The sequence below is a fragment of the Symphalangus syndactylus genome, chromosome 12 (genome assembly GCF_028878055.3).
Source record: "Symphalangus syndactylus isolate Jambi chromosome 12, NHGRI_mSymSyn1-v2.1_pri, whole genome shotgun sequence".
Taxonomy (NCBI): domain Eukaryota; kingdom Metazoa; phylum Chordata; class Mammalia; order Primates; family Hylobatidae; genus Symphalangus; species Symphalangus syndactylus.
In genome coordinates this window covers 81,392,265-81,414,171 of record NC_072441.2, presented here as the reverse complement: position 1 = coordinate 81,414,171, position 21,907 = coordinate 81,392,265, and the positions used below count along the sequence as shown (strand labels likewise).

General features: G+C 43.8%; 2 protein-coding genes across 9 annotated transcripts; one reads left to right on the top strand and one right to left on the bottom strand.

Moving 5' to 3' along the window:
- Positions 1 to 1,659: 1,659 nt before the first annotated feature.
- Positions 1,660 to 18,200, bottom strand: LOC134734714 (cornifin-A). Of its 8 annotated transcripts, none has more exons than XM_063628078.1 (4): positions 18,130 to 18,183; positions 17,325 to 17,427; positions 3,456 to 3,616; positions 1,895 to 2,231 (listed from the first exon to the last, which is right to left on the bottom strand). In XM_063628078.1, the coding sequence occupies exon 4, from the start codon at positions 2,210 to 2,212 to the stop codon at positions 1,943 to 1,945; it is 270 nt and encodes an 89-aa protein (XP_063484148.1). In that variant the 5' UTR covers positions 2,213 to 2,231; positions 3,456 to 3,616; positions 17,325 to 17,427; positions 18,130 to 18,183; the 3' UTR covers positions 1,895 to 1,942. The 8 variants fall into 8 exon arrangements, with proteins under 8 accessions (XP_063484153.1, XP_063484148.1, XP_063484147.1 ...); XM_063628077.1 differs by having other exon boundaries at positions 17,325 to 17,464; positions 18,130 to 18,175; XM_063628083.1 differs by lacking the exons at positions 17,325 to 17,427; positions 18,130 to 18,183 and adding an exon at positions 3,317 to 3,404 and having other exon boundaries at positions 1,660 to 2,231; positions 3,505 to 3,516.
- Positions 18,098 to 18,420, top strand: LOC134734715 (cornifin-like). Its single transcript, XM_063628084.1, has 2 exons — positions 18,098 to 18,218; positions 18,272 to 18,420. Exons 1-2 carry the CDS (start codon positions 18,098 to 18,100, stop codon positions 18,418 to 18,420), a joined length of 270 nt encoding a protein of 89 aa, XP_063484154.1.
- The last annotated feature ends 3,487 nt before the right edge of the window (positions 18,421 to 21,907 follow it).

The following is a 21,907-nucleotide window of genomic DNA, read 5'->3' as shown; positions in this document are numbered from 1 at the left end:
GAGACAAAAGGAGCAGATGGATATTTGAGAACAAGAAGGCTATTCTGCAGCTGAAGCTTGAGGAGCTCACCCAAATCTCTGTCTTCTTCTTATTTCTAAGCACACCAGTAAACTACATTTCTTAACTTTGTGAGGTTGACAGGGCATGTGACCAAGTTCTAGCCAAGTCAATAAGAACTGAGGGGACGCATGCCATTTCTTGTTCCAAGTGAGTAAGTGCAGGGGCACCTTCTTTATATTCAGTCTATTTCCCTGTTCCTGTACTTGGATTTATAAGGCACAGCACTCAGAGATGGTGAGACCATATGAAGGAAGGACTGTGTCTCTTCATGACTATGTGGAACAAAGACTTTACTAACCCATACTGGACTTTTATATGAGTGGAAAGTAACTTTTACTTGATGGAGCCCCAACAATATAGGGGGTGCTGTTATATCAGCTAACCTATGCTGACTAATAATAGCATGATTACAACACTTTTTTTTCTGCTTGGTTAATTGGTTTGGTGCTAGGAGGCACTTGTATTTGGATATGAAGGTTGATTTTACCTGCTAATTAAACAAGAAAACCCTTAGGGCAATACAACTTTTAGGGTAAACATTTTTCATATAGGCTTTGTAATTTTAAATAATGCAATCAAATAAAAATGCCATGATCAAAAGTATCACAATTTCTTGAGTTATAGCAATGGCATGTAATTTTTTTATTATTTCATTTTCTATCCTAAGAAAAAGAATCTCTTTTGTACTACTGCAGAACAACTTGCTTTGTCTCCCAGTTACATACAAAAGTAACCTATTTTTCCATCAATATAAAAATATATGTACATATACATGAATACACTGTTGATAATTCTATCTTGTTTAATTTGACTTGAAGCATGTTGATACTATAGGGAGATGAGCGAGGGTGAGTTTTACAGTTCTCACTTCTGTGGTTCCCACCTATGTGAAAGAAACAGTCTCTAAACTGGATCAGCTTTTGTGCATTACTCTGTGAGGACTCCAGATCTTGTGTGTGTGGTTGTATATGTGTGTATGTGTGTTTGAATGAGGGGTGGGGTAGGGAGTGAAGTACATCCCTCCAGGGCACTGTAAATGCCCCTGGCAAGCACCTTAAATCCCCTTTATTCTGTTTCTGGTCCAGAGTTGGCACTTAGAGACTAGAAATGACTAATTGAGATAAAGAACAGAGTCTGTGCATCTTTGGATGTGTTTGGGAATCTAGGTTGTAGATATCAGAGAGAAATCAGTGAGAAGGAGCAGGTTAGCATATGTAGGAACAACATTACTTGGAATAAACAGGAATTGGCTGGTAAGTTAGCAGTCTAAAAGCCAGATTTGGAGAGAAGGCAATCAGGATTAGTGAGTCAGAGTCAGCTTAGACAAGTGCTAACTAAACTCTGGCATGACTCACTGAGTTGCAAGAGGAGAGCCCTGCTCCAGCCCTGGATGCCCAAAGCAACAGCCTCTAGGCGGCATTGCACAACCTCCCATAGGCAGCCCAGGAATGCTTGGGGGGGCAGCCCTTCACCCTCCTAGTGCGAGTATCAGATGCCTTCTGGACAAAGCCCTTCTTCACCAACCCATCTCTGTGTACAGCTCCTGCTTCATGAGGGAAAGGAATGAAGTTGTAGAGTAAATGACACACAGTCAAGAGTGGAATTGAAAGTGAATTTAATGGGGGTATAAGGGAGCTGAATCATTTGCTTTCATCTTAAGTCTCTTCAGATGAATTCTGAGCAGCTGAAAACTAGCTCTGGTACTAAGACCTTCAGCTTCATTCAGAGACTCAGAGTGTGTAGGAAAGAAAGCTTCATAGCACATTCTTTTTTAGGGGAGACAGAATGCTAATTGCAAGGCAAAGGGGACTCATACTCAGAATGGTATAGGGGATTCAGCATCTGGTGACCAGCTCCTCAAGGGCATGGCTGTGGACCACATTACTTCTGCTTGATCTTCTGCTGGGCTGGTGCTGGAGTGACCGTTGAAGGGCAGGGCTCAGGCACCTTGGGCTGGCAGGGCTCAGGCACTTTGGGGTGGCAGGGCTCAGGCACCTTGGGGTGGCAGGGCTCAGGCACCTTGGGGTGGCAGGGCTCCTTGGTTTTGGGGATGCATGGTTCCTGGGGTGGAAGCTGGCAAGGCTGTTTCACCTGCTGCTGCTGAAGCTGAGGGGGTGGGGTGCAGGGCTGCTTCTGCTGCTGGGAACTCATGCTTCAACAGTGGCTGGTCCTAGAGACAGAACAGATGATTTAAACAGAGAATAATAGGGAAGAAGCCATGGTGAATACCACTTCAGGTCTCTTAAAAAGCAAATGTTCTTTCCCCTTCTTGACCACAAAGAATACTTGATTAATTTCTGAGCCTTTGAAGAAGAGGAACTTAAAGATGATTTGCTCTTGCTCCACTGGAGCAGGGCTTCTCCTGGTGTTCTCTTTCTTCCTACACAGCACAATGACAGGCTTCTAGCAGGAATATGAGACTCATAATACTGGACCATTGGAAATGTGAGGTTATTTGGAAAAAAATCTAATAAATGAAATCTACCTACTCATTTCTGATAAATAGCATGGCTTATCATCTATTGTATAACTTTGACCTCTCTAGAGCCCAAAAAATCCCACCTGTGGCCTGGCTCAAGTGCTCCTCTGTCTTAAATGTTTTCCTTGTTCCTACTCTTTCAAGCACTAACCAAACACCACAGATCGCTTCATATGGGACTTTTAGTGGCTTCTGTAGAGAAAACCTTCCAGAAATCTCTGTATTCCCAAACTGTTACAGAGCTTGCCGTAATCACCTGGCACTGATAAGTTACTATTATACAATGCATTTTAGCTCTTATTTCTTGATTAAATTGTAGTATCATAGAGTACATTTTCTGCTGCTTATTTCTTTGCAAACAAATTGCCAAATATAGTAAGCTCTCACAAAAGTATCTGTTGAAAGAATAAAATTCTCTGTATTAAAATTATAAATAAGAAGGAATTATAATGTCAGGGAAAGTGCTGTGGACCTGGGTTCTAGTCCTTATCCTATTACAAACTTATTATGGATCCTTGAATAAACTAACCCCCTTCTTGCTGACACAGAAAGAGTGAATGAAGAAGAACTGATAATGTCTAGAGTCTCTTCAAGCCCACGGTATGATTACTTTTAAAATGAAGATATTCCTAGAGGTTATAACTCATTTGAACAGTCTGCATGGCTATGACAAAATTCAATAATGAGGAAAAAAAATACCAAGAATACCAAGGAGACTCTAATAAAAATTAAATACCTAGAATGGAAGCTAAAGAGTTCCAAGTAAAGAGACTCACCTGGTGTGCAGAGAGGAATACTCTGTATGATCCCTTAGAACTGGTGTAGTGTTCCCAGCCAACTGGCTTTTTATGCATGGAACAAGCCCTGCCTCAAGGAAACAGGATCTATCTGGGCTGCTGTGCCTACATTCCTTACCTGTCAGATGTGATTCACCCCTCTTCCGTCATCCACCTGTTGACTCAACTTTTGTGATGAAACTTGTGGCACTTGCTGTCTGATGAGGATGTCACCTGGGCTTTATCCCCCTGATCACCCTTTGCTCCCAGGTGTAGTGTTTACAGGAAGGGCGGCGTGGGCTGAAAGAGAGAGAAGGAAGACATTCTGGGGCTGCTGGAACCAGACACAGTCCTATCGTCTGGAAGAGTCTAATCCTCAGCACAGGTGACACTTGTAGGGCTGTTTAATATTTGAAGTGGATGTAGAGATAAACAATAGGTATTTCTGGTTATTCTGGAAGGCCAAGGGCATGGTGACCAGGTGAAAAATAGTAATATTCTGTTAATACATCACTCAGTATACTCGTGCCTGGCAGGGGAAAGGAGAAACTAAAATGATTATTTTGGTTCTAAAAGGCCTTTTTTCCAAGGAGGAACTCAGGGTAAACAGCATAGGGGCTGGCTGACCTCAGTCTGTGAAGGAGAGTTCTCAGCAGTGAAATTCTGGGAAGAACGGTCACGTTCGGAAGCCCTGGAGCAACCTGGCCCTTTTAGTCCATCTATTTATTCTGTCCATTGTGACAGTAGGCCCTGAAGACACTGGTTATCATGAGGAATCCCTTCTCTGCAGCCAACATGGGAAGGAACAAAGGAGCTGGGATTCCCTGAGCCCTTACATCAAAGTTCACTCTCCCTCAAGATAAGATGAAACTTAGGTCACTAATCCAGGCCTACCTGCAGTATACAACCTGTTGCAAGTGTGGTTTTTGGAAAATCCAAACTATCCTTCAAACTCAGGTGTTGGATGGTCCCTCCCTCATTATTTCACTCATCTAAATGTTTGTAGAGTAACTGCTGGCTGCACAGCTGTGTCACCTCTCATGAACTTGAGCCCAGGACCACCCAGCTACCACCAGAGGTTCCTCTGCTTAGCCATTGTTCTACCTTCCATCTTCACATGATGCCTGGTGTGTAGTAGCTGCTCAGAGAATTGACAATTATAGAATAAATGAATGAACGGAAGGATGGAGAGATGGATGGATGATGTTATTTGCAAAGAGACACCAGAGGCTGTTTTGAGAACTACCAGGAAATTTTTTTATAGGGGAAATCCTTCCTCGTGGCAGGCCTCATGGTATAAGCTGAGAAAAGCTGTAAGAGCTTAGCAAGAGACAGATGTTTCTGTCATTTTATCCACTATGATTTGGCTGTGTCCCCACCCAACTCTCATTTTGAATTCCCACGTGTTGTGGGAGGGACCTGGTGGGAAGTAATTGAATCACGGGGGGAGGTCTTTCCCGTGCTGTTCTCGTGACAGTGAATAAGTCTCAAGATATCTGATGGTTTTAGAAAAAGAGGAGTTCTCCTGTACAAGCTCTCTCTTTGCCTACTGCCATCCATATAAGATGTGATGTGCTTCTCCTTGCCTTCTGCCATGATTGTAAGGCCTCTCCAGCCATGTGGAACTGTAAGTTCATTAAACCTCTTCTGTTGTAAATTGCCCAGTCCTTGTTATGTTTTTGTCAGCAGCATGAAAACGGATGAATACATCCACTTATCTATTTCTCTCTCTCCTTGTTTAAGTAGTCACCTCACTTTGGTCTGTGGCCACTGTCATCACCATGCCTCTTGCATCAATTGAGCTCTTTTCTGGACTTGGACACAAGCCTCTCCTCAAACCTGCTCCCTGTAGACCCTACAAAGGAAATTATAAGCACAATTTGTTTGCAATATGGTGGGATTATCAGGCCCAAGGCAACTTGCTTCCTGCTTCTCAGTTCTCCATGCCACCAGGCCCAGGACCTGGCTGACCTGAACCTCAGCTCTGAGGCTGGGCCCCTGCCTCCCATGTCTTTCCTAGACCCACAGGTCTTGGGGGAACTTTCATTCAATATGCTCTTTAGGTGTTGACCTGATGCACTCACTTGATATATCTCCTCTCCCTCAGTCAGCACTGTTCTCATTCTAGCTTCTAGACTTTCTCATTTTACTCTTCTGCTGTTTTTTTTTCTAAATTACATTGAATAGCTAAGTGTAAAGACTCCCCCACTCCCCCACTGCTTTTTTTTTTTTTTCACTATACAAGAAAGCTCAATTTCCTCATCAGTAGTGCTGGATCAGCCATGGATTTACTGGGAAGCCATATGGCTGCTGATTGCAACTATCATCTCCCCATATGCCTCTGACTTTTATGTCTGTCCTTCTCAGGATGAAAGAATGCTGCTAATTGTTTTTATTAACATCAAAGCCTGACCTTTCTGATTAACTGTACTTGACACCTTGTGGATATCCCTACAAATTCTCTCTGCCCTGCCTTTTATCCATACACAGTCATATGGCTCTTTTCACGTAAGCTTGGATGGGCTTTGTGCAGTAGATACCTGATAAAGTTGCTCTGCAGACCACACTGCATACCTCTTTCTTCTTGATCTGGGGCTCTTATGATACTGGAGTGCAGGGCACTTGTGGAATGCCTTTGTGTGTACAACCGGGAAGTGTGGGGGAGTCAATACATATGGGCACAGATTTGACAAATGATGATAGTGAGGGGAAGTGAAAGAAGACAATGGATAAATACTTCCTGCCTTCATCTCCAGGGCAGAGAGTTCTGAGACTACTTCTTAAAGATCATCAGAAAGTCCCATCCATGGACCTTTTTTATGGTTGCATAGTATTCTATGATGTATGTATATGTACCACATTTTCTTTATTCAGTTCACTGTTGCTGGGCGTCTTCATTGATTTCATATCTTTGCTAAAATATGTTCTTTGTACAATATAGATAAAGCTGAAGGCCATTATCCTAAGTGAACTAATGCAAGAATAAACCAAATACTGCATGTTCTTACTTATAAGTGGGAGCGAAGCATTGAATACACATGGACACAAAGGTGGGAACAATAGACACTCAGGAGTGCTTGGGGGGAAGGTGGAAGATGGGAATGGGTTGGAAGGCTACCTGTCAGGTTCTGTGCTCACAACTTGGGTGATGGAATCATTTGTACACCAACCCTGAGCAAGATGTTATTTACTCATGTACAAGCCTGCATGTGTGCCTCTGGAACAAGGAAGAAGAAGAAGGAGAAGGAGAAGGAGAAGGAGAAGGAGAGGGAGAGGGAGAGGGAGAGGGAGAAGGAGAGGGAGGGGTAGGGGTAGGGGTAGGGGTAGGGGGAGGGGGACTACTATATGACCCAATAAAAAAAGAGGTAAGACACTAGTTTCAGCATTCAATTTTGAATAGCTTTGTAGTAATTATAATAAAATATTTCAGGAAGAAAGTACACGGTTGGGAGGAACTAACCATTGTTGAGCTATCAGTAGAGCACCTGTATTAGGTACTTTATGTTTGAGAAGTGACTGTAAAATAGTGGTTACAAGTGTGAACTCTGCAGCCAGACTTACTGAGTTCTGGTCCCAGCTGAGCTACTGGTGACTCTGGGCAAGTTATTACCCTAAACTGTGTTTCAATTTCTTTGTACATAAAATGAAGATAGTAGTAGCTATCTCACAGTGTTGCTGGGAGGACTAAATAGGTTAATAACAGTAGAGTGTTTACAACAGTAACTAGTACAGGGATTTTCAATAATCATGAACTTACATCATATATGCTAATTACATTACAAAGTCACTTTCTCTCCCTTTTCCCATCATCCGAGGACCTATAAGGCAATGTCTTTGCAATTATAAATGAGTAAGTGCTAAAATGAAAACAATTTTATTGTTACAGTCCTAAAATAAGTCAATAAATTTACTGAATTGCTGTTAAAAAACAGTCCCATGGACTTGACTATCAGCTGTTCTGGGTGATGTGCAAAATGGTAATGCCTTCTTGAATGGACATTCCTTCCTTCTTGTATTTCCCTTTGTCCATTATTCCTCTTCCTTGGGATTGCATTCCCAAATAAACTTCCTGCCTATGAGGCATTAATGTCAGGCACAACTTACTGTAGGAATCAGGTTAAGACAATCATGAAAGAGGCACATAATTCAGGAAGTGGATATATAAACACAATCACTATAAGGATAGAAATCAATGCCCAGAGCACAGAAAGTTGGACAGATCACTGTAAGAAAGTTGAACTTGATTTAAATTCCTTCTTTGGAGACTCCAGAAAAGTTGATGTGGCTGGGGCTTGTCCTTTCCTCGCTTACCCTGGAATGCTGCATGACAATAAAGTCAGGAAAGAATCCTTCTCTTAGTTTAGCCTCATCCCAGGGAGATCAGAGACTGAAGCTTGGTGAAGAGGCCTTCTTCACCATTTCAGGCTTTGAAGAACATTTGATGGAGAGCCATGAGAGGGAGAATACATCTGTCTTTGTCATGTTTTCCCCCTGCCAGCTTCTGAGACTGCTTTGGGGAATGTGTTGCTGCTGGCCAGATGAAGGAGGCTTCAAAGTAGACTCGGGCAGACACTGTCTAGGTGGTTACTGAAGAGGTAGACACTGAGGAGAGACAATGTAGTGGTGGACAGTGGTGAGGTGGGCTTTGTGGAAACGTGAAAGGTACCCGACACTTGAAGACTATGTCTCTCGACCCCAGGAAGAATATGTAACAGAATATGCGGGTAAGATTACAGGAGCTGGCTGGCAAGGCTACTGCTAGAAGAACATTATTCTTGTTACTTAGCAATATCTGAAAGAAAGGGAGGGAAGATTGCAGCGAGCCAAGACTGAGCCACTGCACTCCACACTGGGTGATAGAGCAAGACTCCATCTCAAAAAACAAAAAAAAAAGGAAAAAAAAATTATTATATAATTCATAATGTGAAAAACAGATAGCTATTAAAATGAACACTAACATTAAACAGCCAGAAATAACCACTGTTTATATTTTGCTATATTAAGTATCGAGATGTTTTTCTCTTCCATCAACCCACATGCATATATATATATATATATAAACAAAGACACACAACATTGTAAATAGAATGAATACCAAAAAAGCCCACATAAAAATGCCTTAAATCACAATTTTTATGTGAGAGATACATTTTCCACAATAAATAGGTATTTTAAAAAAGCAGCCCCAAACAATGGGAACAAGTAAGTGCATGACTTTACATTCATAATAGCTGTGTATCATAGAGTCCACTTCCCCACCCAGAATCAGCCTACTTAATTGTGATTTGTCTTGAAATTATTTCTAGACTTTCTATCATGGAATCAGCAGTAATTTGAAGCCACCTCATCCTGCGCATACCTAACAGGCCCAAGTGACATCATTCTCTCTTGCCAGTTTGACAACTACTCATCATCTTGTAATGATTCTTTGGACAATTTTTGTCTCATCATTTCCAAATATCTCTGAGGTCTTGTAAAACCTATCTGGAGTACCTGTGTATCATGCAGGCGTAACCTGTCACTGGCTTCACACTTCCTTGATATTATGAACCATGCAACCTATCAAGAAATGGAATTTGTTCCCCGGTGATTACTGTAGCCCTTCAGAAGTTTTGTCATCCTTTCTACTGTTAGAGACCATTCTACAATATCCCAGAGCCACTCAACACAGACCTGAAAATCTGTTGGTCACCCCTGAAATAAAAAAGACAAGCTGCAGGAGAGTTGGAAGCTGGGAGTCTGAGGAATTATGCTCCAGGGTGATGCAGAAACATAATTTCAGGGTTACCTTAATTAACTTTTTGGGTATCAATGTCTTTAAGAAATGGAGCAACTCTACTAGGTGTTCTTTAAGTCTCCTTTCACTCCTGAGGTTTTATACCTTAATTACCTACTCTTTCCTAACTTGGTGGCCAGTTATTCACCTCACCTAAATTGTGCAATCCTAATCCCTATTTAAAACCCACACCTTGTTTGGAATTACTGGATAAATCTGTTTCTGTGGGTTATTCTGAGGGAAAGAAAGAAAAAGGAATGGGGGAGAGAAAGAGAGAGAGAGACTGTATAGTGAGTATTTGTGTGAAAAAGATATGAATGTCCTAACTTCTAGACAAGACTGCAAAATTATGCAAGGGAGGCACTGTGTATCCTCCACTCCCTCTTGCTCCTCCAACTTCAGGCCTCCCTGTACATGGTGAGTACCCAGCAAAAGGTAACATTGCCTGAGCCCATGAGAATAGAGCTTGTGTGAGTGATTATGTGAGTGCGTGACTATTTAAAATGAATCTGCCTTTTAGTGAGTGTGTGTGTGTGTATGTCTATATGTGTTGGGGTATCTGGAAGGTAAAACCAATAAAGCAAAATAGAATATCAAGTTCAAATATGTAGGAGTAAAGTTTTCTAGGAACAGACAGGAAATTAGTGGGAAGGATACTAAGGATTAGAGGTGGCCTGGAGCAGGCACCATGGAACACAGGCATGACTCAGTTCAGTGCAAGAGGAGAGCCCGTGGTCACCCAAAGTGACAATCTCTATGCACCATCACAGAATACCCATTGTCATTCCAGGAACACCCCCAAGTATACCCCCCCCAAACACATAGAAACATACAGTACTGGGTTTAGATAGATGAATTCTACACCAACTCCTCTCTGTCAGGGGTTTATACCGGCCTGCCAATGAATGCTAAGAGGAGCCCAAGTCCCCTCAGGGGGAGCAGCCAGGAGAGCATCTGACTGATCCCATCATGGGACCCCCTCCCCTTGTCTGTCTAAAATAAAAAAAAAAAAAAGGAAAAAAACTGTCAAAACTGTTTACATGCCCTAGGGTCAAATTGTTTGTTTTATGTTTATTGTTCTGTTTAGTGTTTATTGTCTTGTTTAGTGGTTGTCAAGGTTTTGCATGTCAGGACATTGGTATTGCCCAAGATGTCTGGGTAAAAACTTCTTCAAGGTCCTTAGTGCTGATTTTTTGTCACAAGAGGTTAAATTTCTCATCAGTTGTTTAGGCTGGCCACCACAGTCCTGTCTTTTCTGCCAGAGGCAAGTCAGGTGTTGTTACGGGAGCGAGTGTGAAGAACATTCATCTGATTGAAATTTCTGGCACCATGGAGGTTGTGGGCATTTAGATTGCCATACCCCACGTCCAAGTGATTGCACCTCCTCTAGATTAAACCTGTGGTGGGTTCGAAACAGCCACTCTGCAGATTTCCTTGCTCACCTTTTTTGTCATTCTGTAACTTTTCCTGTGCCCTTAAATAAAACACTGTGTAGGGAAACCTATGCCCGTCATGCTTTACCTCATTTAGACTCCTACTCTGTTCCCCTGTGGCTAATCTCTTATCTTAAAAATGACCCGAGTGGTCCCTTTCCCCCTCGTCCCTGCCCCCTACCCTGCACATTTCGTTTTCTGGTGTGACAGCAAGTTCAGTGTCTCTAGGACTTGGTTCTGCTCTCCCTCCTTGAACCCTTGAAAAAAAGAGCTAAATTTAAGCTATTTGCCTTTGAGTCATGGAGACACCAAATATATTTAGGTACAGTTCTAGAAGAAGAGGGAGAATGCCTAGATCCAACAACCCAGGAGACCTCGGGCTGGCCTCTAGTCCCCCTCCCTCAATCTTAAAGCTACAGCAATGTAGCAAGTGGTATTGGCTGTTGTGCTTTTCTGTTCTTTCTGGTTATGTTAATTCTGTTTTTCTGATACTGCAGCCACCCAGGGAGTGAGTTTCTCTGTCCGTGTCGGATCTGATATCTCTGCTCAAATTCTGTTAAATTGCCTTCCCAAAAAAAAAAAAAAAAAAGGGAAACACCCCCTCCCGGCCTTGCAAGGGTTGGAGCCCCCTCCAGTGTATGCTGAAAAGTTTTTCTCTTGGTTTCTCAGAGGATTATGGAGTCCGCCTTAAGAAAGGCAAGCTCCGGACACTCTGTAAAGTAGAATGGCCAAAGTTTGGAGTTGGGGGGCCCTCTAAAGGGTCATTGAATCCTACAATTGTTCAAGCTGTGTGGCGGGTTGTTACTGAAGCTCCTGGCCACCCTGATCAGTTTCCCTATATAAATCAATGGTTAAGTTTGGTCAAGAATCCTCCTCCATGGCTCTGTTCGTGTGCCATTCACAATTCCACCTCCAAAGTCCTCCTGAGCCAGGCCGCGTTTTCACCTTGACCCTCAGCCAGTTCGGCTCCCCCTGTACTGCCTCCCTCTGAAGAAGAGGAGAGTCTCCCTCGCCCAGTCCCACCGCCTTACAACCAACTTGCTCCCTTAGGGTCGTCCCATGTCTCCTTGACAACGTCCCCTGTGGGCTCGCCACCCATTGCCTCTCGACTGCAGCCGCGGTGGGAGGAAGCAGCCCCTCTACTACCACTGAGAGAGGCACAAGTCCCTTTGGGTGACGGGCACTCAGCCCCCTTCTTGGTTTATGTCCCTTTTTCTACTTCTGACTTGTATAATTGGAAAACCCATAATCCTCCCTTCTCTGAAAAGCCCCAGGCTTTGACCTCACTGATGGACTCCATACTCTGGACCCATCGGCCCACCTGGGATGACTGCCAACAGCTCCTTTTAACTCTCTTTACCTCTGAGGGGAGGGAGCATATCCAGAGAGAGGCCAGAAAGCACTTCCTTGCATCAGCCAATAGACTGGAGGAGGAAGCTAGAGACCTCTTTGAGGAGGTCTTTTCCTCTACCCGGCCTAACTGGGACCCAAATTCCTCAAGTGGAAGGAGAGCTTTGGATGATTTTCACCGGTATCTCCTCGCGGGTATTAAGGGAGCCACTCGGAAACCCATAAACTTGTCTAAGGCGACTGAAGTCGTCCAGGGGCCCGATGAGTCACCAGGAGTGTTTTTAGAGTGCCTCCAGGAGGCTTATCAGATTTACACCCCTTTTGACCCAGCAGCCCCTGAAAATAGCCGTGCTCTTAATTTGGCATTTGTGGCTCAGGCAGCCCCAGATATTAAAAGAAAACTCCAAAAACTGGAGGGATTTGCTGGAATAAATCCCAAAGATTTTTTGACAACCAAGAGTTTGAAAAACAAAAACAAGCAACACAGGCAGCTGAAAAGGCCACTGATAATGCATTCAGAGGACAAACAAAAATCTTAGTGGTGGCTATCCAAGAGGTACAGAATGAAATGGTCCATTAATTTGGACAGACACAGAAGAGCAGGCTTTTCAAAACCTGAAAAAGGCATTCACTGAAGCCCCTGCTTTAGCCCTGTCTAATATCTCAAAGCCGTTTCACCTGTTTATCCATGAAAGCCAGGGAGTTGCTAAAGGGGTGCTTACTCAGACTTCAGGACCCTGGAGATGCCCAGTGGCCTATTTATCTAAGAGACTGGATCCTGTGGCCTCTGGATGGCCAAGTTGTCTGCGAGCCTTAGCGGCTACAGCAAGCCTAGTCCAAGAGGCTGATAAGTTAACTCTGGGCCAAAATTTAACCCTTATGGCTCCTCATGCCATAGAGAGTTTAATTCAAAGTGCTCTGGCAAATGGATGTCAAATGCTCACATCCTGCAGTATCAGAGTTTACTGTTAGATCAGCCTCGTTTGACTTTCTCTCCCACATGGTGTTTAAATCCAGCTACCATCCTTGACTGTCAGGAACCGTTAGAAACTACCGAAACTGGCCCACCCGATCTTCGAGATGTGCCCCTAGAGAAGGTGGATGCCACTGTGTTCACAAACAGTAGCAGCTTTCTCAAGTAGGGAGTATGAAAGGCTGGTGCAGCTGTTACCATAGAGAAAGATGTGTTGTGGGCTCAGGCTTTACCAGCAAACACCTCATAGCAAAAAGCAGAATTGATCGCCTTCACTCAGGCTCTCCGATGGGGTAAAGATAAACGTATTAACGTTTACACTGACAGCAGGTACGCCTTTGCTACTGTGCATGTACATGGAGCCATCTACCAGGAGCACGGGCTACTCACCTCAGCAGGAAAGGCCATCAAAAACAAAGAAGAATCCCCCGTCTTCAAAGCCTAACAGATCAAGCAGCTCTCCGGTGCACAACCTGTACCCAGGTAAATGCCAAGCAAGGTCCTAAGCCCATCCCAGGCCACTGTCTCCAAATAAAACTTGCCAGAAGAAAAGTGGGAAATTGACTTTACAGAAGTAAAACCACACTGGGCTGGGTACAAATACCTTTTAGTACTAGTAGACACCTTCTCCGGATGGACTGAGGCATTTGCTACCAAACACAAAACTGCCAATACAGTAGTTAAGTTTTTACTCAATGAAATCATCCCTTGATACGGGCTGCCTGCTGCCATAGGGTCTGATAATGGACCTGCCTTCACCTCGTCCATAGCTCAGTCGGTCAGTAAGGAGTTAAACATTCAGTGGAAGCTCCATTGTGCCTATCGACCCCAGAGCTCTGGGCAGGTAGAATGCATGAACCGCACCCTAAAAAACACTCTTACAAAATTAATTTTAAAAACCGGTGAAAATTGGGTAAGTCTCCTTCCTTTAGCCCTACTTAGAGTAAGGTGCACCCCTTATCGGGCTGGGTTCTTGCCTTGTGAAATTATGTATGGGCGGGCACTGCTTATCTTGCCTAAGCTAAGAGATGCCCATTTGGCAAAAATATCACAAGCTAATTTGTTGCAGTACCTGCAGTCTCTCCAACAGGTACAAGATATTATTCTGCCACTTGTTCGAGGAGCCCATCCCAATCCAATTCCTGAACAGACGGGGCCCTGCCATTCATTCCAGCCAGGAGACTTAGTGTTTGTTAAAAAGTTCCAGAGACAAGGACTCACTCCTGCTTGGAAGGGACCTCACACCATCATCCTCACAACGCCGACAGCTCTGAAGGTGGATGGAATTCCTGCTTGGATTCATCACTCCCGCATCAAAAAGGCCAACAGAGCCCAACTAGAAACATGGGTCCCCAAGCTTGGATCAGGTCCCTTAAAACTGTGCCTAAGTTGGGTGAAACTGTTAGATTAATTCTTTTTATTTACTTCTCTTGTTTGTTTTTGCCTATAATGTCCTCTGTGCCTTCCTACTCCTTCCTCCTCACCTCTTTCACAACAGGACGTGTATTCGCCAACACTACTTGGAGGGCTGGTACTTCCAAGGAAGTCACCTTTGCAGTCAATTTATGTGCACTGTTCCCAGAGCCAGCTTGCACCCATGAAGAACAATACAACTTACCGGTCATAGGGGCAGGAAGTGTTGACCTTGGAGCAGGATTTGGACACTCTGGGAGCCAAAATGGATGTGGAAACTCCAAAGGTGCAGAAAAGGGACTCCAAAATGTTGACTTTTACCTCTGTCCTGGAAATCACCCTGATGCTAGCTGTCGAGATATTTACCAGTTTTTCTGCCCTGATTGGACAGGTGTAACTTTAGCCACCTACTCTGGGGGATCAACTAGATCTTCAACTCTTTCCATAAGTCGTGCTTCTCATCCTAAATCATGTACTAAAAAGAATTGTAATCCTCTTACTATAACTATTCATGACCCTAATTCAGCTCAGTGGTATTATGGCATGTCATGGGGATTGAGGATTTATATCCCAGGATTCGATGTTGGAACTATGTTCACCATCCAAAAACAATTTTGGTCTCATGGAGTCCACCTAAGCCAATCGGGCCTTTAACTGATCTAGGTGACCCTATGTTCCAGAAACACCCTGACAAAGTTGATTTAACTGTTCCTCCACCATTCTTAGTTCCTAAGCCCCGGCTACAAGGACATCATCTTCAACCCAGCCTTATGTCTATACTAGGCAGAGTACACCATCTCCTTAACATTACCTAGCCTAAACTAGGCCAAGATTGTTGGCTATGTTTAAAAGCAAAACCCCCTTATTATGTAGGATTAGGAGTAGAAGCCACTCTTAAACGTGGCCCTCTATCTTGTCATACCCGACCCTGTGCTCTCACACTAGGAGATGTGTCTGGAAATGCTTCCTGTCTGATTAGCACCGGGTATAACTTGTCTGCTTCTCCTTTTCAGGCTATGTGTAATCAGTCCCTGCTTACTTCCATAAGTACCTCAGTCTCTTACCAAGTGCCTAACAATACCTGGTTGGCCTGCACCTCAGGTCTCACTTGCCACATTAATGGAACTGAACCAGGACCTCTCTTGTGCATGTCAGTTCATGTTCTTCCCCAGGTATATGTGTACAGTGGACCAGAAGGACAGCTCCTCATTGCTCCCCCAGAACTACATCCCAGGACATGCCGAGCTGCCCCACTTCTGGCTCCCCTCTTGGCTGGTCTTAGCATAGCTGGATCAGCAGCCATCGGTACGGCTGCCCTGGTTCAAGGAGAAACTGGACTAATGTCCCTGTCTCAACAGGTGGATGCTGATTTAAGTAACCTCCAGTCTGCCATAGATATACTACACTCCTAGGTAGAATCTCTGGCTGAAGTAGTACTTCAGAACCGCTGAGGCTTAGATCTATTATTCCTCTCTTAAGGTGGATTATGTGCAGCTCTAGGAGAAAGTTGTTGCTTCTATGCCAACCAATCTGGAGTCATAAAAGATACACTCCAAAAAGTTCGAGAAAATCTAGATAGGCGCCAACAGGAACGAGAAAATAACATCCCCTGGTATCAAAGCATGTTCAGCTGGAACCCCTGGCTAACTACTTTAATCACTGGGTTAGCTGGACCTCTCATCATACTATTAAGTTTAATTTTTGGGCCTTGTATATTTAATTGGTTTCTTAATTTGGTAAAATAGCGCATACCTTCTGTCAAACTTATGGATCTTAGGACTCAATATAACCCCCTTGTCATACCTGAAGAATCAATGATTTGATTCCCCAAAAACACAAGTGGGGAATGTAATGCCCAACCTTGTTTTTCCTTTTTCACCTAGCCTTGTTTCCACCTGAATAGACTCTCCCTTAGCTAAAAGAACCAGACAAACCATCTTGGCTCTTTCACTGGTAGCCCACTCCTCAAGGACTTAACTTGTGCAAGCCGACTCCCAGCACATCCAAGAATGCAATTAACTGATAAGATACTGTGGCAAGCTATATCTGCAGTCCCCAAGAATTCATCTGATTGATAACGCCCAAAGCCCCACGTCTACCACCTTGTAATAGTCTTAAAGCCCCTGCACCTGGAACTGTTTACCTTCCTGTAACCATTTATCCTTTTAACTTTTTGACTACTTAACTTCTGTAAAATTGTTTTAACTAGACCCTCCCCCTCCCCTTTCTAAACCAAGATATAAAAGTTAATCAAGCCCCTTCCTCCGGGCCGAATTTTGAGCGTTAGCCGTCTCTTGGTCGCGGGCTAATAAAGGACTGTTAATTCATCCCAAAGTGTGGCATTTTTCTAACTCGCTCGGGTACAACAGTACTAAAGCAGTTCTTTTTGACTTCCCACTCAGATTACAGCTGTGAGACTGAGACTCAGAAAAGGGAAGTGACTTACTTTAGAGTGCTATTCCTTGAGCAGGAGGAATGAACTAGACTCCATGCCTAGGGCACTTTTAGTGACATTTTAATCATCTGTATGATTTTGAGAATCGTCAGCATCAAAGGCACTGCATTAGACAATTTGGATGTTCAAAACTTAAATCTAGGTGCAGTGGCACATTCTGTAGTCCCACCAACATTGGAGGCTGAGGCTGGAGGATCACTTGAGCCCAGGAGTTTGAGGCCAGCCTAGGCGACATAGCAAGACCCTACTTCTTAAAAAGAAAAAAAAAGTTAAATTCTTCCTTGCTACACAAACCTATGATCTATCAGAGAACATAGCATGCACAAACTTTGCAAACATACAGCATGGGGAGTGATCAGTAGAGAGGACAAATCATGTACCATGCTGTGGCAAAATAAGGAAGATGAGTGTAAGGTTCTTGTATCAGTTCAAACCCCGAGAAGGTGCCAATAGACAACGCGAGACAAAACATGCTGTTTTAATGAGCGCCTGGGTGCAGGCGAGCTGAGGCCTAAAATGGCGTCAGCCCCAAGTGAGGACGGGGCAAAGGTGTTATAGTCTCCTGTAAACAGGAAGTGTCCTAGTCTGACGCAACTGCTATGTTGTACCTGGATGGCCTCTTTCAAGATCTTCAGGGGTACGTGTCTTCCAGCTGGGGCAGGTGTCCTCCAGCCAGCTCTCTTCCTGCTTCTGCTATCTTGCTGATGCATGCTGCTGACACAAGTGGCATTGCACCTTGGGACTGGGCCTGGGAAGGGAGCAGTTATTCATCTCCTTAAGCTTTCAGGCCCATGGGAGAATCTTACAATGAGATCAGGGAGGGCAGCCAGGAGGGGTAGGCAGGTGTAGACAAGTAGTGTTGGCATGGAGAGCCTTCCAGAAAACACGTGCAGTGGGCAACGTGTGAAAACAGGGTCACAGCTGGATCGTATGGGTCTCAGGAGGAGGTTTAGATGGAGTTTTCCTATGAGAACTATGGCACTGTATAAAGTAGGCAAAAGTGAGTAGACTTTAGACTATTGACCTTTCCAAATTATTGCAAATCTGGGACCTCCCATCAGTCCTTGGAGGCTTGTTAGGCTCCCTCTCTAGTGTATGCTCTTAGATATACCAAGAAAAATGGAAGCTAAGAGGACACGACTTATATGGAGCAGAACAAATCAACTTTAACTCTCTCCCTTTGAAACTGCTTGGGGATTATCAAAGTTTCCTTTGATATTACATTCAGAAAACAGGAAGAAAGAGAAGAGCCCAGGAGTTCAAGGTTCTCATTCCTCTGGGGACATGCAATAAGATGTTTGGCATTGAATTTGGCTTCATTCCTCTTTAATCAAAGCACTGAATCTGCTTTTTTGTCTCTAGGTCCAGCATCCTTTGAAGCATGAATTCCCACAAGCAGAAGCAGCCCTTTACCTCACCCCGTCAGCTTCAACAGCAGCAGGTGAAACAACACAGCCAGCCTCCCCCTCAGGAACCATTTGTTCCCATAACCAAGGAGCCATGCTACCCAAAACCTAGAACCTGGAATCTGGAAACAGCAAGATTCCAGAGTTAGGCTGCACCAAGGTCCCTGAGCCAGGCTGCACCAAGGTCCCTGAGCCAGGCTGCGCCAAGGTCCTTGAGCCAATCTACACCAAGTTTCCAGAGCCACATCCTTCAACAGTCACTTCAGGCCCAGCTCAGCAGAAGTCCAAGCAGAAGTAATGTGGTGCACAGACAAGCCCTTGAGAAGCTGACCACCAGATGCTGGACACCCTCTTCTCATCTGCTTCTGTATCTTAATTATCTGTAGACCTTGTAACCAATACATTGTCACCCCAAGTCATAGTCTTTCTCTTATTTATATTCTAAAAATATGTGCTATGAAGCTCCTTTTGCTTGTACACACTCTGAAGAATTCTGTAAGCCCCTGAGTTAAGCATCAACCTATGCCCGATGCTGCCTTAAGCCTTATGAGGTCACCACGGAACTGCAGGTAAGGGCCCTCTCGAACTCCATAGCTTTCGCCATGGAGCTACAAACTGGAAGACAAACACAAGCCTTTGTCCTCCCACATCCACACACCATTTTTTTTTTCCTCTTTCCCAGAGATTTTCCAGGAAACCTGAACAAGAGAAAGATGAGAGATAGAAAAAGAGAGAGAGAGAGAGGGAGAGAGAGAGAGAGAGAGGGAGAGACCGGTCTGCTAGAAACCAAGGCTCGGCTCCCCAGCGTCCTGGGTCTTGAGCTGAGTAAAGGGAGGGTCCTTGTCAGGACCACTTCCCACCCAAACCAAGACACAAAGGCGCCTACCAGAAAACCAAGGCTCAACCCACTAGCATCCTAGAGTAACAGGCTGAGTCAAAAGAGGGATGCCTTCATCAGGGCCGCTTCTCTCTTACAAGAAATGAAGTCAAATCTGACCTACCTGACCCCGGGGTCAGAAGCTGAGGACTCAGATGTTGAATTTTAGGGCACTCACATGGTAGTCGATCTACTCTCCTCTGGAAGATGGTCACTCTTTGGGGACCTGAAAATTCTTTCCTCAGGTGGCGCCCCCCCACTCTGAGCCAGCCGTCCTTTCGGGGGAGACCAGAGTGAGACCAGCTCTCACTGGGTGGCATAATAATCTCGCCGGGGGGGGCCTCCAAAATGTTGTACCTGAGTGAGTTAGAAAAACGCCACACTTTGAGACGAATTAAGCGTCCTTTATTAGCCGGCGACCGAGAGACAGCTAATGCTCAAAATTCTCTCGGCCCTGAGGAAGGGGCTTGATTAAGTTTTACATCTTGGTTTAGAAAGGGGAGGGGGGGTCTAGTTAAAACAATTTTACAGAAGTTAAGTAGTCAAAAAGTTAAAAGGATAAATGGTTACAGGAAAGTAAACAGTTCCAGGTGCAGGGGCTTTAAGACTATTACAAGGTGGTAGACGTGGGGCTTTGGGCGTTATCAATCAGATGAATTCTTGGGGACTGCAGATATAGCTTGCCACAGTACCTTATCAGTTAACTGCATTCTTGGATGTGCTGGGAATCAGCCTGCACAAGTTAAGTCCTTGAGGAAGGGGCTACTAGTGAAAGAGCCAAGATGGTTTGTCTGGTTCTTTTAGCTAAGGGAGAGTCTATTCAGGTGGAAACAAGGCTAGGTGAAAAAGGAAAAACAAGGTTGGGCATTACAGTACCCTTAAGTACAAATTGCAAATCCATTTTAAATAACCATAGCCTTAGCATTGCAAGAAGACCTCAATCAAAATAAGATACAATTAGGTGAATACTAAACAGTTTCAGGTTGGAACTCTTACTTCAGAAGATTGAGCTCCCTGGCCTCTCAGGTCTGGTTAGGAGTCTCTGGCCAACTGGGCTTTTATATGCAAAATGAGCCCTGGTATAAGGAAGTGGATTTGGGGAGGGCTGTTTTAACTTCATTCCAGCTGTGAAACCAGACAGGTCTCAGTTAATTTAGAAAGTTTGTTTGGCAAGGTTGAGGACGCATGCCCGTGACACAGCCTCAGGAAGTCCTGACGACATGTGCTCAAGGTGGTCAGAGCACAGCTTGGTTTTATACATGAGACATCGATCAACACATGTAAGATGAATATTGGTTCGGTCTGGAAAGGTGGGACAACAGGAAGCAGAGAGGGGGCTTCCAGATCATAGGTAGATAAGAGACAAATAGTTGCATTCTTTTGAGTTTCTGATTAGTCTCTCCAAGGGAGGCAATCAGATATGCATTTATCTCAGTGAGCAGAGGGGTGACTTTGAGTAGAATGGGAGGCAGGTGGGGCCCTGAGCAGTTCCCAGCTTGACTTTTCCCTTTAGCTTAGTGATTTGGGGGCCCCGAGATTTATTTTCCTACCATTCTTCTCCCCTTTTCTTTTAAAAAATCTTTTGGAGAAAGCATTTTAGAAGAAATTGAGTCTCTTTTCCCAGGTTTCATCTGATCTCTCATGGCTAGGATGGTTTATTCCTAGATGGGTAGGTCCTGAGTTATTAGCAAAGCTCATTTTAGCAGGTTGTGAAGTCTCATGTCGTATGAAGAGAAAATAGGGGGAGGAAGGGAGAAAAACAAACAAAAGGAAAACTCTGGAAAATCGATGTAGGACACATGACTCTGAAGTCCATATATTAGTAGGTGGGTATGAAAGTGGCTTATGTATGTAAATAGGTTGCTATTATTTTCTTCCAAAGTTTAAGTTGTCCAGCTTCAGTTCGTAGGGCTTTAAGAAAGCACAGCTTAGTTTTCAGTGACTCTCAATTAGGAAAAATGGGGGGAAAGAGAAGGAAAAGAATTGAAAACATTATTTTGAAGACTTGTAGCCAAGAAAATTAGAATTTGGTCCAAACTGCAGAAAATAATAACAGTTGAAAAACATTAGGCAAGACTGGAATCTAACAACAGGTGTACTGTGGTTTTTGAAGCAAAATAAGGATACTTAATTTTTGAAACAATAAGCCCTAATAAAAACAGCAAGAAGTCAATTAAGTTTGTTTTTCAGAATTCTACAAACAGTCTATAAAATTTAAATCTTGAACATAAGATATAACTTCCAGAAGCCTTTTATAACCTTGATGACATTTGTTAAGAAGTCGGTTAATGCCTTTTCCTTTTTATCCAGCTTGCCATTCTGTGTCTTTTAATTGGGGTATTTAGCCCATTTACATTTAAGGTTAATATTGTTATGTGTGAATTTGATCCTGTCATCATGATGCTGGCTGGTTAATTTTGTGGACTTGTTAATGTAGTTGCTTCATAGTGTCATTGGTCTGTGTACTTCAGTGTTTTTGTAGTGGCTGGTAATGGTTTTTCCTTTCCATGTTTAGTATTTCCTTCAGGAGCTCTTGCAAGGCATTTCTGGTAGTGATGAAATCCCTCAGCATCTGCTTGTCTGAAAAGGATTTTATTTCTCTTTTGCTTATAAAGCTTAGTTTGGCTGGATATGAAATTCTGGGCTGAAAATTATTTTCTTTAAGACTATTGAATATTGGCCCCCAATCTCTTCTGGCTTGTAGGGTTTCTCCTGAGATGTCTGCTGTTAGTCTGATGGGCTTCCCTTTGTAGGAGACCTGGCCTTTCTCTCTGACTGCCCTTAACATTTTTTCCTTCATTTTGACCTTGGAGAATCTGAAGATTATCTGTCTTGGGGCAGATCTTCTTGTGGAGTATCTTATTGGGGTTCTCTAGGTTTCCTGAATTTGAATGTTGACCTGTCTTGC

What these genes read in the sequence shown, in the direction of transcription:
- LOC134734714 (XM_063628081.1), bottom strand. Translation starts at nt 2,212, where the DNA reads ATGAGTTCCCAGCAGCAGAAGCAGCCCTGCACCCCACCCCCTCAGCTT.
- LOC134734715 (XM_063628084.1), top strand. Translation starts at nt 18,098, where the DNA reads ATGAATTCCCACAAGCAGAAGCAGCCCTTTACCTCACCCCGTCAGCTT. An exon ending in TCCCATAACCAAGGAGCCAT is followed by an intron (nt 18,219 to 18,271) that starts GCTACCCAAAAC and finishes TTCCAGAGTTAG; the next exon opens with GCTGCACCAAGGTCCCTGAG.